The sequence below is a fragment of the Neolamprologus brichardi genome, chromosome 23 (assembly GCF_056152115.1).
Source record: "Neolamprologus brichardi isolate AB-2024 chromosome 23, ASM5615211v1, whole genome shotgun sequence".
Lineage (NCBI taxonomy): Eukaryota > Metazoa > Chordata > Actinopteri > Cichliformes > Cichlidae > Neolamprologus > Neolamprologus brichardi.
The window spans coordinates 20508249-20522296 of NC_142125.1; the positions used below are offsets into that span (position 1 = coordinate 20508249).

Consider the following 14048-nt stretch of genomic DNA (forward strand, 5'->3'; position numbering starts at 1 on the left):
ACACGGCTGCCTTTAACAGTGTCAAGGTCACAGAGATAGCAAAACGCAAAACACACAACTACTGACTCAACATGTTAACCATGGAGGCCCCTCATTAAATACTCGTGACAAAAGTGCAGACGTACAGTTTTTGTGAGTACATGAACTTTATTTAAATAGTGATTAGCCTTTACAAAAAACAAAAAAACGAGTACATCAATTACACACCTGATAAATATTTCACCATAATGTTCACATTAAAGTGTTCAGAGTGTTACTGTGTTGTTGTGTTTACACGTGTGCCTGAATCAACAGCATGCCAGAGGTTTGCACTGAGAAAAACAGGCTGATGTGCCGCTGTCAGTGTTCCCCAACCATCGTGATAAAGCGAGGAGACATTTCTATATTTCATTGACTGAATATTAGGATTACACAAGCAAATTAGGCAAATGCTTGACAATAGAATAAATCTTTTCCTCTGTCGTCATAGCAGCACTTTGACTGGAAGATCACGATAGTCTTTGTCAGCAACCGACTGAAGAGTGAAAACCACATCCACACCTAAAATTGTTTTCCTCTTTTGGGCTTGATCTGTCCCTCATCCAACAGCTCTGTGGAGCCACATGCAAATCAAAATTCAAACTGGTGTGGGGTAGAAGGCACTTGAATTTACATAAAAACTCAGCGACCTTGCTCTTCGCAAAATGAAGTACTCGATGAACCCTGAGAGCAAGTCACCATTGGCCAGCACATTTGCCTGTGTGGTGGCAGTGAAGACCCTTCACATGGAAAAAATAATCAATGCGGGACCTTTGCATATGATTTGTGTGCGAGCTGTGAAGGGAAATGCACAGCACCGAGTCTGGCAGACAGTAGTTTGAGCAGACTTTGCTCATGTGAACTGAAATCAGAGCTTTTGAGAAGCTGAGAACTACAAGGGTATGGTACGCTTAGCACACACACACATACACACACACACATACAGTCACACTCAGGAGCATGCACACATACTTTATACATACATTTACAAACAGTGGAAACAGCTGTCTGGAAAGGGAAAGTTCTATGGGTCTGTCTCAGCTTACACCAACATCAATAACAGAAAATTAAGAATGTGCATAAATCTGACAATAAGAAAACTCACGGGTTAAGATGGCAGGACCTAATGTCCTTCCTCATAAGGGCTTATTTATCAAAAATGCAACCTGTTTGGAACATCCTGTTTCACATGCATGCAAAGCTTGGCAGAGAGTGGCACCAGCCACAAATAAGTTTAGTCCAAGTGCACTGGAGGACAAAAAAAAAGATATAGACTTAGCTGATTAGGATGGAATTTTATAGGTTTCTTTTTCTTGTCTTGAGACAACCAGTTGAGATGAGGAAATTACTAGTCCCAGCGCAATAACAATCTGGCACATAACCCACCTCTGCTAAATTGCAAACCCTTGTTTTTGTACAAATTAAGCAATCAACAAACATAACTTGTTTAATTAGAAAGCGTTGCAGACACTGGTTTACTTCCTTTTTTTTTTTTTTTGATCCGCCAAGCTAACCAGCTGCTACCTCTAGCATCATATACAAAACAACGATTCGAGTCTATGCTACTAATCTTCTCATATAACTTTAATTGTCTCAGCCAAATAAATGTGCTGTGTTACTAAAATGCCAGACTTCATTAATGCTTGTCAGCTTCTCATAGCAAACCTTTTCATTTCTGAATCTATGTTGATCATAAAATTAGCTGCATGACCATAATGAAAAAAAGTCGCTGTTAGCTAATTTTGAGCTCCAAAAATGCCTAACAAGTACCAGTAGACTGAAGAAGTTACTTGGAAGTGATTAAACGTTTCTCCCACTAAAAACGCTACGTCCAGATGAACAGAATCAACCTTTTGGGAAGTGACAGTGGACACCTACAGCCAACTTAGTCACTGTGTCACAATGTGTATACATCCTTTAAGACACTTCCATGTTGTACATTATCTGCACTTACACTCTGCATTCATTTAGACAGTGTAGAATTTGTGAAAATGTACAAGTTATCAGTCATTAGACCACAAAATAATAAATTCTTCAACACTGAAGATATTCTTCTACATTAAATGCAGATAAATTAGTGCCTGGCGGATATAAGAGTCTTAAGACTGATCTCCATACCAATATTTGGCCAACGTATAGGGTGATATTTTCTTTACATTCAGACTCCCCCATCTCTACTTCACCTATTTAAATTTAAATGTATTTTTATGCCATAAATTTTGATTTTATCCGGTTGTTAAGTGATGACGTGACGAATTCTACTTCCGGGCCTAAAGTAGTCTGCATTTAATATGGCTTTTGTGTTGTTAACATGTTTAATGTTATGTATTTTCTTCTATTTAATCTCAAAAAGCTCCTAAAACAGTCAGTGATCACTGTTGACCTCCCTTGGCTTTTATTACCACTAATCATTTATTTAAGCTCAGTTTTTAAAACCTTAGGATGTAACTACAGCCCATCCCATGCAGCAGTGTATGAATGACTAACCTCGTATTGTGGATGGATTATCTCAGTTGTTCTCCTGGCTGAAGTTTGGTCCTTTTACAGCATCCTGCCATGCGATTACATTTGTTCCTGACCACCAAGAACACTCACGTTAACTTTTATCGAGTGGAAAAAAAGTTAGTTATATTATGCTAACATAGCTGTGTCGCTAGCGGTCACGTAGCACATCATTATATACCAGCTAGCCAAACTTCAGTAACCCTACAAACGTCACTGCTGTTTAGTTTTCTGTCTTCATTTATATTAGAAGTGATAACAGAGCTGTACGTTTTAATTTGTTTCCAAAACCCCGCAGTCAGGACATGCTATGTTGTATTTAGATAGAAGCTAGCGAGCTAACTTCCTGCTAACTTCTAACTCCGTTAAATGTCATAAATTAAGTATCAATAGATGCCTGGATGTTAAACTGAATTGTTACACCTGGTAGAGCAGAACGCTGATCATTTTATTAAAGATGAAAGACTTTAGACAGTTTTTCAACTCTCAGTAATGCCATAGTGATCGTTTGATATATGGACCTGCAGCGGAGTTTAGGCCCAGACACGGCTAGTGACGTCAGACTTAACGACCAGATAGACAAATAGCTCATATAAATTAGTGCCTGAAAAAAAAGCAAAAAAATTGCCCGTGTTAGCAACCTAACTAGCATTAGTTATTTGTATTTCCCCCTGTATGCTCAAATTTGTAAGCAGGATCAGACATTAACCATTGGGTACTAGTAGAACCCTTAATTTAGCACTCAAAATAACAATGGAAGTTATGGAAGTACTTGATTTGTGACACAGTGAGTACTAGACGATATTCCCACTTAGCCACCTAGCATATTTATCATCACCATTGCAAATATATAGATATAAAAAAATATTGATATTTAGCCACATTTAAAATATGTCTTGTCTTTTTTTGGAATAAATTCTATAATAGTCGTAGCACACAACATACGGTCTCTATATGATCTATGATTATGAAGAGATAAGGTGTTAGCTAACCTCAAAAATAGTACACAGTCAGTGGGAAGCCAGAATAGAGCTTTACATGTGCAGATTCACTTAAGCAAGCTTTTTGATTTGGCTCCCTTTACAAAATTACAAAAAAAAAAAAAAATTAAAGATGATAGAATCCATCACACCTGAACATATACAGTATAAAACCATTTGTGCCATATTTTCCTGATTGTCAGTCATAAAGTGTGCTACCTTGATTGGCAGGCTTTACGAAAAAAATAGGGCTCAATGAGTACAACCGGTTTGCCCTCATTCATTGCTGTTGTTGTCGAGATCTTTGCACTGCAGTTCTCCTCCAGCGTAGTTGATGCCGGGGATCTTGACGCCAAACCGGTCTACGCACCAGCAGATCCCCCTTTTGCGACCGCGAGATGGCTTGCACTATGGGTTAAGAAAGCAAGACTGGAATAAAGAACTTGTTTTCAAATCATTTGTTGTGGCATTTTGACTTTGTTAGACTGTCAGATATCAAAGTAGCAGTGCACTCTAACTTTTTGATACATTTATACCTGTTTGCGCTTGAAGAAGCCCTTCTTGTCACAGTTGGGAACGTACAGTGAGAGAGCAAAGACCTGAGAAGTGTCCTTCATGGCCTGGATGAGATTATCTAGTTTTCTTCTGCAGGGGCCCTAGAGTCACACAGAACATAAATCTAAATGTCTGCTTGATTACAATGCATATACATGCAAAATATTTCAATTCTGGTTAAAAATTATCTGGAAAATTTGAGAAGCCAGATGCAGTGGTATGCAATATCTGATTTTGTAGAGCCAAAGTTTGTTCATTCAGAGGAAAAAAACTAAAAATAAAAAATTGTTCAAAATCTTGCAAAAAAACCAACAGATCTTAGTCAGTGTTTTGTTTTTTTTTTTCTAATTTTATTTACCTTGGTATGCATCTTTGTAATCTCTACATCACTTACAAAATGAGGATCCAGTTTATCTATGCTGAGTGGAGCCAAGTTGCTGGCAGGCCCAAGCTTGGCCAGCTGCTTCTTACGGTCCTTGGCCTGCTTCATGGCCTGGGCCTTGCGACTGCTAATGTGATCTCCATATAAGGGCACCTTTGTTTGTGGTGGGACTGGGACACGTAGCATGTCATCATGAGGCTGTCCACCTATTTGGGAGGCAACAAGACAGAAAAGAGGTAGATCACTTATTCGTTTTCTGGGGAAAAAAAGGTGTTATTTACACCAAAATGCATTGCGTCTATGGCCTCATGTGTTCCTTTGGTATAAAACATTTGCTATTTTTGGAAAATTTCGAAAGCCTTAAAAACCTGTTGCTGCTGGATTTCAGAGTCTGTTGGAGCATTATTACTGCCAACAACATAACACTGAAGAATGTAATTTAGCACAATAAAACTAACAGTTTTTGCACTGAACCAAAAAGTGTATTGCACCATGCTTGGGCATGTACAGATGCGTGTTTCTCCAAGGGCTAATAAAGCAGCAATACTCTGAAAAAAGTTCTGAGTTTCCCAACTCACTTTTAGTATAGTAACTGGTAGAGTCCCACCAGTATACAGGATTTTAAGACAGGTAACAATATCAATATTTGGTGATGTAAATATCCTATATGTCGGACAATATTTTTTTTCTTTCAGGTACACAAAGCATGCACAATTTCCCTAAAAAATTGCTAAGTGAGTCATTAATAAGATGACTCACGCACCAACTACAATGTAGTTTAAAAATAATCTTATCATGGCAAGTTGAGGATGACTGTTCTACTCAGATCAGCTGGTTGTTGTGTTTCAAAACATGTTATGCCAATCGGGAAGTTGCATAGTGCCCTCTGGTGGACACACTGCACAACATCAACACTCATAACATAGTTGAAGGGTGTTTCTTCCATCTCTTCTTTACTATCATTAATCTACTTTTATAAATACAGATATAGTTAGATTTGCTAGGAGTGAATATATATCACAAACATCAAACAATGTTCTTACACATGTAACATATCTGCCTGTGTCAGAAACCTAGCAAGGATTAATCATTTGTATTTGCTATTGATGTTCAAATTTTTCACCATGAGCAGACATTAATCATTTGGTTACTCGTTGAACCCTTGAGTATGAACACATTTATGCACTCAAAATAAAAAGTATTTTTATGATTTATTGGTATGAATAGATGAGGTGTTAGCTAACCTGAAAAATAGTACACAGTCAGTGGAAAGTGACTTATAAAGTGGTTGAATGGCAATTCTCGTGTTTCTTCTTTACATTTTAATTTTATCAGCCGTTATAAATGTCAGTAAGTGTCAAATAAATGCCAGCATGATGCTTTCAATAACAAAAAGTTTAACTAAATCTTTTTAATGCTGATCCTCTACACCCCACAGTTTGGGAACCAAACAAACAGATTTGCAGCCCAACAACTGTAAAGCATGTCTCTGTTAAACATGGCTTCCTTTACTGCAGAAGTTTGAGTCACACAGGACTACTGTTCAACATTTCATCTGCAGTCAGTAATGGTGGGCCATTTCCACTGGATGCTTACACATTAAAGATGAAAAACAAAACAAAAACAGCAGTAGTAATCATTCCAACAAGTCAACAGCTGTAATATTAGTCCTGCGTGAACGTGGCTCGACATGATGGGTCAAAATTAAGAGCACCATGACTTCCAACCTGGATTTGTAACTTCTTGAACTGCCAAATTAAAAAGCTCAAGAGGGCACAAGGCAGCAGTTTCCAATTTGGAAATGTCACAACACAACGTGATGATTTCACTTGCCCCAGCTAAATGCTTATTTAGCACAGTTAGTGGCTACAAGCCAGATTCAGATTGGATGTGTTGACATACGGGACAACATAAGCTACATTTATGGCAAGTCAGGCTGCCAGTTTGGGGTATATGTAGACCAGGGGTTTTAAAACTTTTATAGCATGTGACCTAAATGAGATATTTAGTCTCACCCTGGCACCCATGGCCATGAAAACATGCTATTACCCTTGTCATGTGGCAAGCCACCAAAAAACAGCCGCAACCCATTTTGGGTACCAACCCCCACAGAAAGCTTCATGTACAAGTATCTTTCATCTGTGCAAAAACACTGCTCTGTGCTAAATTTTGGGGAGTCGCACAAACCTCAGCACTCGCCCCTCTCCCTTGTCCCCATCCTCAGCCACAGTGACTGCACTGAGGCCAGAGTGAGTGACTGTGGCTATTTCCCCTCCCAAACAGCACTATAAACTGATATTTCATCGAGTTTCTATCCTGAAACATGCATTAACTGTGCATGTGTCCTAAGCCCTCGTTGGCCCATTTCCACTGCTGGGTCACGCACTTGTTTCCGCTTTCGTTTTGGCAGATTGAAAACTCCACATATAAACCTCTGTAGTTCTGCCAGTGACGTGGTCGCTAAGCTACTAAGCTAACTGCGTGGTGAACTGAGGTCACTGTGTAGCTGCAAATGATGCTTAAAACCTTGATGACTGACGATGATGAAGCTCATGATGATGATGTCATCCATCCATTCCCCTTAATGACAGGCTCTTGGAAAACAGAGATTCCCCCTAGTTTCCCGCTGACAATGTTTTTTTTTTCTCTCTTTCCCCAGGGAAATCTGAGGCAGCTCAGCGCCAGTATGTCCAATCAAGTCTTCACTTGCTAATCCCCAAGCTTGTCTAATCTGACGTGTGCTGACTGATCACATCTTTCACTTTTCCCCCCTTTCTTCCTGCCTCTTTTCCTCTTCGTGATCCTGGAGAGCTATGCAGCTCCCTGCAGGAATTAATGACTTAAAAAAATCTTTTCTTCATCTATCCAATCATTCCATGTATTCTCCCTTGCCACATCTGTCCAGACGTTACTGTACATCCTTTCAAATGTAAAAACTAGATTTTTAGCTGTTGTTACAACTTAAATGCCATCTTATGTCACAGGTTTTCTGCTCTCTTACACACAGCAAATATGGAAAATATGGTCAGACTGCACACACGAACACTTGTGCATTAATATAGCTGTACATGCCTATTATGAATGCATATATGCATGCATATCCACAGCCCAGGGTTGTCAGGTGTCTGCAAAGCGTTTTTACTCTATGGGACATTTGCTCATGGGTGTGCATGTGGGTTTTTTTTGTTTAATTTATGTGTCAACAGAACGCCCAGCAGGAGATTGGGAGTTCATGATGAAGCTGACTGCCGGATAGACAGACGGGGGATCAGAAACCCACGCTCAGCCTGCATTCTGCTGAATCACTGCACAGCCGGGGCCTGCCTGCAGCGCCGAGCCGGAGAGAGGGGGAGGGAGTGGAGGGAGAAGACTGTGTATAGATGTGAAGAAGAGGAGACCAGGACGGGACTAACAAAGAGTGATGAGAGGGAGCAAATAAGTAAAGGTGAACCGATCAATCCAGATATCCATAGTATCGATACCGACGCTGGTATTGGTATTGGATTGATAATAGTGATAGGATCGATGCTTTGTTTCTATCCTCTATCTTCAGTATGTCTTTCACTGAATTGTATTAAATTAATTACTGACAAATGTCACATGTATTTTATTTATAGCTTATGACACATTTAAAATAACAGGCAGATTTAGATAAAAAAAAAACAACAGTATCAAAATACAGAAAAAGCAAAAGGTGTGTTTTATTGTGGGAAGTAAAAATCACAGCTCTCTCTCAATGCACTCTTCTACATAAGCTGCAATTACAAATTAAACGTATCGGTATTAGTATCAGCAATATTGGCCCAGTATTTGCTTGGTATCGATCGTATATTGTACTGCACAACTCTAATTGAAAGACAGCACTCACTATAAGCAAATAACACATTTCTGGCTGGGGATCAAAGCTGACCTTCAGTTCAAAAGTAAGATTTTGATTCACGCTCTTTTCCCATTTTCCACCTCTTGTTACTGGACTTGACTAGAAAATAGAAAATAGGTAGACTAGAAAATAGTTCAAGTTATTTTTTTTTCCTTGCTCAGCCCGCTGGCGTTTAAAACAGAGTAGGAATATTTATGTTTCCATTGAAACTCTGCAGGAAAAACGGAGCAAGAGATAGAATGGAAACGGTGAATTGTGGAGATGGTGGGATAGAGAATGAGGTGGCGGAGAGAAGGAGAAGAAGAAGAATAGGTTGGAAAAGATGAAGAGGGACAGCAGCCAGGCAGGGAAAGAGGAGAAGAAGGCTGTGTGTTGGGACAAAAACAAAGGTGGGTCAGGTGTTGGAGAAAAGGCACAGGTGGTAGACGAACTGACAAAAGAAAGGAAGAAAGGTCTAAAAACAAAAAAAAAGAGACAGGTAACCATAGAGGAAGGTATGTGGGCAAAACATGATTTCACACCTTGAAGACAGTGAGTGCAAGCTAAGGCAGCTCTGCTGGAGCCACAGAGGAGCCCCGCTGAGAACCACCTGTAATCTTCTCCCTTTTTATGTCGTCTGACTGGAAGAGGGAGGGGAGGAGAAGCGGGACGCCGCTGATTTAAGGCTCGCAGACCCACAAGGGCCCTATAGTTGATCACCACGGGACACACCAACTGAACTGCTGAAAGAGTTCACGGGGGTCAGCTCAAGTGCTGAGGTGACTCCCATCAGCCCCTCAGAAGCAAACTGAGTAGAAACAAAGTTGCAGGAGAGCGGAGAGCGCAGTGAAATTATTCATCCTTCTCGCTCTCTGAAAGGGAGTTTGTGCATCTCTTGTGGGCTTCATCAAAATTCCTGCACTGACAAGGGAGGAGTAACATCTCTCTCCAGCTGTTTACTATTTCCTTGCACCGTCAGATCTTTGGGTGAAGCAGGAATTGCGCGTGATGACACTATCAGAGCTGTCACGGAGAACATGGAAGTGTTACTGCTGCGTAACCCACATTGTCCCTTTATCTTTAAACTAAATACACAGCACTAAGAGTAACCGCCTCTCCATGTTCCCTTCACAGGTAACCATCTACAAGCCTACCTTTTGACGGATGCAGCAGTTTGTACAACTTCTCGTTCCTGCACACCCCGCGGCCGTGCAGGAGCGCGTGCAGCGGCTTCTCTTCTCCGTTCTTGGGCAGGCAGCGGAGCCCGCGCGTACATGGACCTGTGTACACACCGCACGGCTGGCCCTCTTCGAGCGCGCAAGTCATGCAGCACCCGCAGCCGGGCTCCTTCACCGGCTGGCAGCCCACAGGCACCGGCGGGCACATGGACAGCACCTTCTGATCGCATGGCTCGCACGGCACGTAGGACGAGTCGCAGCCAGCGATGGTCAGCAGCGGAACCAGCAGGAGGGAGAGGCGCATAGGCATGGTGGGTGCGGGTCTGGAGTGAAACTGCGTGGATTGGAATGGAGTGGAGTGGTGACGAGTCGGTGGAGACGAGTATCAGCTAAGCGTTGCGGAGAATCCTTTCTATGTCGCTGGTCTCAGTCCGAACATCAGGCGGGTGCGAGTCGCATCCACAGGTGCTTCTGCGCGCTCACTTGTGAGTGTCAGCTTATCCGATGCTCGCGTGCTCTCTCACTCTGCCGTCCTCCTTAAAACCCCGCAGAGTTACCAAGAGTTTAAAAAAAGAGCCAAACAAACAAATGAAATTATCCAGACACCACGTAAATCTCCCTTAAGTGATGCCCGGTTCAGTTTACGCGCAGGCTGCTCCTCTTCAAATGAAAAAAGGAAAAAAAGAAAGCCCGCTGATTCTCTCTCTCTCTCTCTTTCTCTCTCTCTCCCTCCCTGTGTCTCTCTCACTGTAGGTTACTTCGCCCGCGCAGATTGCGAGCAGAATGTATAATCTGCGGCTTTGAGCTTGCCTTTTAAAAAAGAAAATGCCAGAGGCGAAGCCTGTAACGACGGGTATGTCAAACAGCGCGTGGAGGGGAGGAGGAAGGGTGGTGGTGTGGTGTGGTGTGGTGGTGGTGGTGGGGGGGGATCAGAGGGAGGCGCACTTGTCAAGTCCGTGAGCTGAGATGCTGATTTCACAGGGCGGGTGCTGGCATGCCTCCAGATCTGTCAGACACTAGACGATGCTCCCGTAGGCGACTGAATGAGACCTTATCTTTCTCACTGCACAGTTGCCATTTAGGTATGGTCAGTTTGAAAAAATGAATAAGTCCGTTTAAAATCTAAAGAAGAGGTGTTAAACATAAGGCCCGGGGGCCTGAAGCAGCCTGGCAAAGACTTGACAGGTTTGGTGGACCTATTTTGAACTTTTAACTCTATTTTCAGTCACGGTCAAGTGTGTGGAAAACAGAGAGATAGGATCCAAAAGCAGGACTCAGCAGGCCAGCTTGGAATATGCACAGTTTTGTTGCTGGAGGTCCTTGGCATGAAGGCAAATGACTGAATAGACAGGGTGCGTGTACACACAGGAGGAGATGATGACGATGACATGACAGAGACAAACTGAGGGCTTAAATAGACAGGATAATGGAAGGATAGGAAACAGGCAGGAATAACTCTAATGGAGGAAGTAAACTACACATAATGGATATGTGACAGAAGACTATCACAATAAAACAGGAAACATACACTGGAAAACTAAACACTGACAAAAAGTCCATACTCAAAACGTTGGGTCAACAACAGCTTTGACCCGACTGCCACCCACACTACACCAAAGCAAGACATTCTCTTTTTTTTTGTGATCAACATTTTAAAACGGGGTTGGGGGGGGGTTGGGGGTACAGACATATACAGCACAACTGTAAACTGCAAAGGCATAGGGACAGCAAAGAAAAAACACAAAAACACAAAGTTAAAACCAATTAATGCCCCTTCCAAAGCAAGACATTTTCTTTGAATTAATGAAAGCTTTCTGTTCTAAAATTTTAAAATTAGAGGACAGTCTATGCAACGATCTACCAGAACCTTATGTGTAACCTTTTCTCTAGGTTTATCGTGTAGTTTCACCAGTCTGGCCCGGTCCACATCAAAGTGGGATGTGTGTGGCATGAATTTGAAATCCCTGATCTAAAGGAATTTCTCTGTTTTAGCATTTTACACCTGCTTTGCTTTCATAAACTGGTGAATTTGGCCTTTAAAGGATCCCAAACACTCTTCTATTCTCAGAGAAAACTCAGACTCGTCCAAAAGTTAAGGGTGGACTCTTGCATGTGAAACGGGAACACATTTATAATTCCCCTCAGATATCGAGTCGGCCTCTGTTTTTGTGGCCAAGGCACTGTAGCTTTAAATATTTGCGAGATGCCTGTCTTAACAATAACAAACGAATTCTCCAGCAATGTGTGCTGCAAAGTGTCCAGATCAAGGCGAGCTGCACTCACGGTGACCTTATTTTACGTCTCAGCGAGGTCAGTGTCCACAGTGAGATAAGTAGTCAGCTCTCGCAGAGTGCAGAGCGGTCGTAATTCACTGGATGTTTTGGCAGATAGCAATATATGCCTGAGGATTTCAGATGATGAGCATGTTTGTGTTGTAAGTAAACAGATTATCTGCACACACCAAGATGAATTCATTTAATGCTTCTGACCCCGGTCATGTTCTTCCTCTTGTTCCTCTTCTTATTACTGCATGTACTTTCTAGATTATTTAGCTTTATTTTTCCTCTTTGTTTACATCCTGTTAGATCTTAGTGTTTAAATTGAGGTTATGTGTCCCATAGTTGTATTAATCCAGATGTTTTTAGCTGAAACTGCCCTTTGAAACACCTTTATTCTTCCTCTTTCCCCCTCCTCCCTTTACCCCTCTTTGTGAAACTTTGTCTGCAAATTCTGCTCAGGTCTCCAGACCCCCTGTTTGTCTTTTTCCTTGACCTTTATGCTGTATCGGGTGACGAATGGCGTCACCTGTGGCAAAAAGTCATCTTGGTGTTGCCCACACCGTCTACCTGTGCAGACACGGAAAGAAAGAGCACCATTCAGATTGTGAAGCTGTAAAGGCACGTCTGTGCTTCGCAGGTTCCAACTGCAAAGATCTTCCTCACAAAGCTCACTCTCAGACTCAGCTGCACATCTACGATTCATAAATTGATGATTTATGACCCAGAGACACATTGGCAGTGCTAATATGTCTGCACTACTTTTATTTGTTTCCAGATGTGAGACGGAAAGGATTTGTGGTCCAAGTGCATCTAGGGTTTGTGAACCAGAGTGCAGTGTCTGTTAAGGTTAGGCTTTCTATATAAATTAGCTCTGAGTCAGCTGATGTATATTGGCCATGTGATGCACAGATGGTGACTTTAGCGGCTCTGCATAGAAGGGCAAGGTTTAGATTTCCAGTGCTGTTAATGTTTAGGCCAAATTGTTGTATGTGCTGAGGATTCAGTCCCAAATCTTTAGGAGTCTAAGTTCCGTTAGCTACATGCTTTGCTTGTGGGGGTTAATTGGCACAGATAAGCCATGCTTTAGTACTTACAACTTTAGCCTTAATTCAGTTTGGTATGCTCGGTTCTGACTTAGTGAAATTTTTATCCACACCGGCGCTCTTAGGGCAGGCACACACAGGAAGAGACTGGCAGGATTGTGAAAATCAGAAAATAGTGAAATTTAACAACTTGTGGCTGTAACAGGCAAAATAACTTCTGGTCAGTAAGTTGGTGGGTGCAGAGTTACAGTAAACAGCTCTCAACTTTGAGGTAGGGTGATTTAGGAGCAAAGAATTCAAAAACATAAACAAAAAAGACACCATTTATCCACGTGGACTCAATGCTTGACCCACTAAACATACTGCACTGTTTAGTTGTGTATTGTGCAGTCCAATAGATTGTGGACAGCTATCCAAACAACAGAAAAGTCATGCTAGGGAAAAGCATGGCTGCAGACCACAGTGTGACTAAAATTAATTTTACTGTGTGCAATAATCTACCAATCTCTTTCCCTTTGAAATGGTCTCTTTGAATTCGAGGATCAGGTCTACAATCAATCAAGGTCAGCTCTCATTTTCAAAGCAACTTTGGTGCATCAAGACATCAATGAAAAAAGGGGGTAAGATAGAGTCAGCTTACTATCGGTCAATCATTTTACAATTGTATGGTATCAAGCTGGCAATTGCATTCAATCTGTTTGTGATATAATGGCATTTAACTGTGATAAATTTGAAAAAAAAAATCACAAATCTATTCTTAATCTGTTGCCATTTACACAGAAATGCACATCACAAGCTTACATTCAGGGTCCAACTTAGACTCAGAGATAGTTAAGACATTAAAACAAGAGTAAACAAGTGTAAGACCATGACAATAATGAGAGTATAACCAGTTTACTGGAGAGAGACATGTTGCAGAGTTGAGCTCAGCTGAACATGCTTCTGCATTGGCAGTATTTTGGTAGACCTTGTGGAGTTATGGAGCTTTGTCCGTTGCCAGATGGAGGTAGGGCCCAAAGTAAATGGTACACCTGGTCTGCATACTCCCTTCTCTGTTCTGGCTCACTTGTCAGCCCATCAGTATTCGACATATGCTTAGTTGAGCTTTGTGCTTTGAAAACCCCTATCTGTAGACTCTCTGTAGGCAAATAACTATGCAAAAAGAAACACCCATGACAGCGCAAAAAAAGCATAACCCAGACTGACTGCAGTGTGTTTGTAATTGTGCAACTAGTTGCAAATCTTCCCAATC

General features: G+C 41.6%; 1 protein-coding gene across 2 annotated transcripts; it reads right to left on the minus strand.

Annotated features, from left to right (window-relative positions):
- Window positions 1–137: 137 nt before the first annotated feature.
- On the minus strand, window positions 138–10274 carry igfbp5a (insulin-like growth factor binding protein 5a). Of its 2 annotated transcripts, none has more exons than XM_006800268.3 (4): window positions 9451–10274; window positions 4450–4643; window positions 4037–4156; window positions 138–3908 (listed from the first exon to the last, which is right to left on the minus strand). In XM_006800268.3, exons 1-4 carry the CDS (start codon window positions 9782–9784, stop codon window positions 3777–3779), a joined length of 780 nt encoding a protein of 259 aa, XP_006800331.1. In that variant the 5' UTR covers window positions 9785–10274; the 3' UTR covers window positions 138–3776. The 2 variants fall into 2 exon arrangements, with proteins under 2 accessions (XP_006800331.1, XP_006800330.1); XM_006800267.3 differs by having other exon boundaries at window positions 4414–4643.
- Between the last annotated feature and the right edge of the window lie 3774 nt (window positions 10275–14048).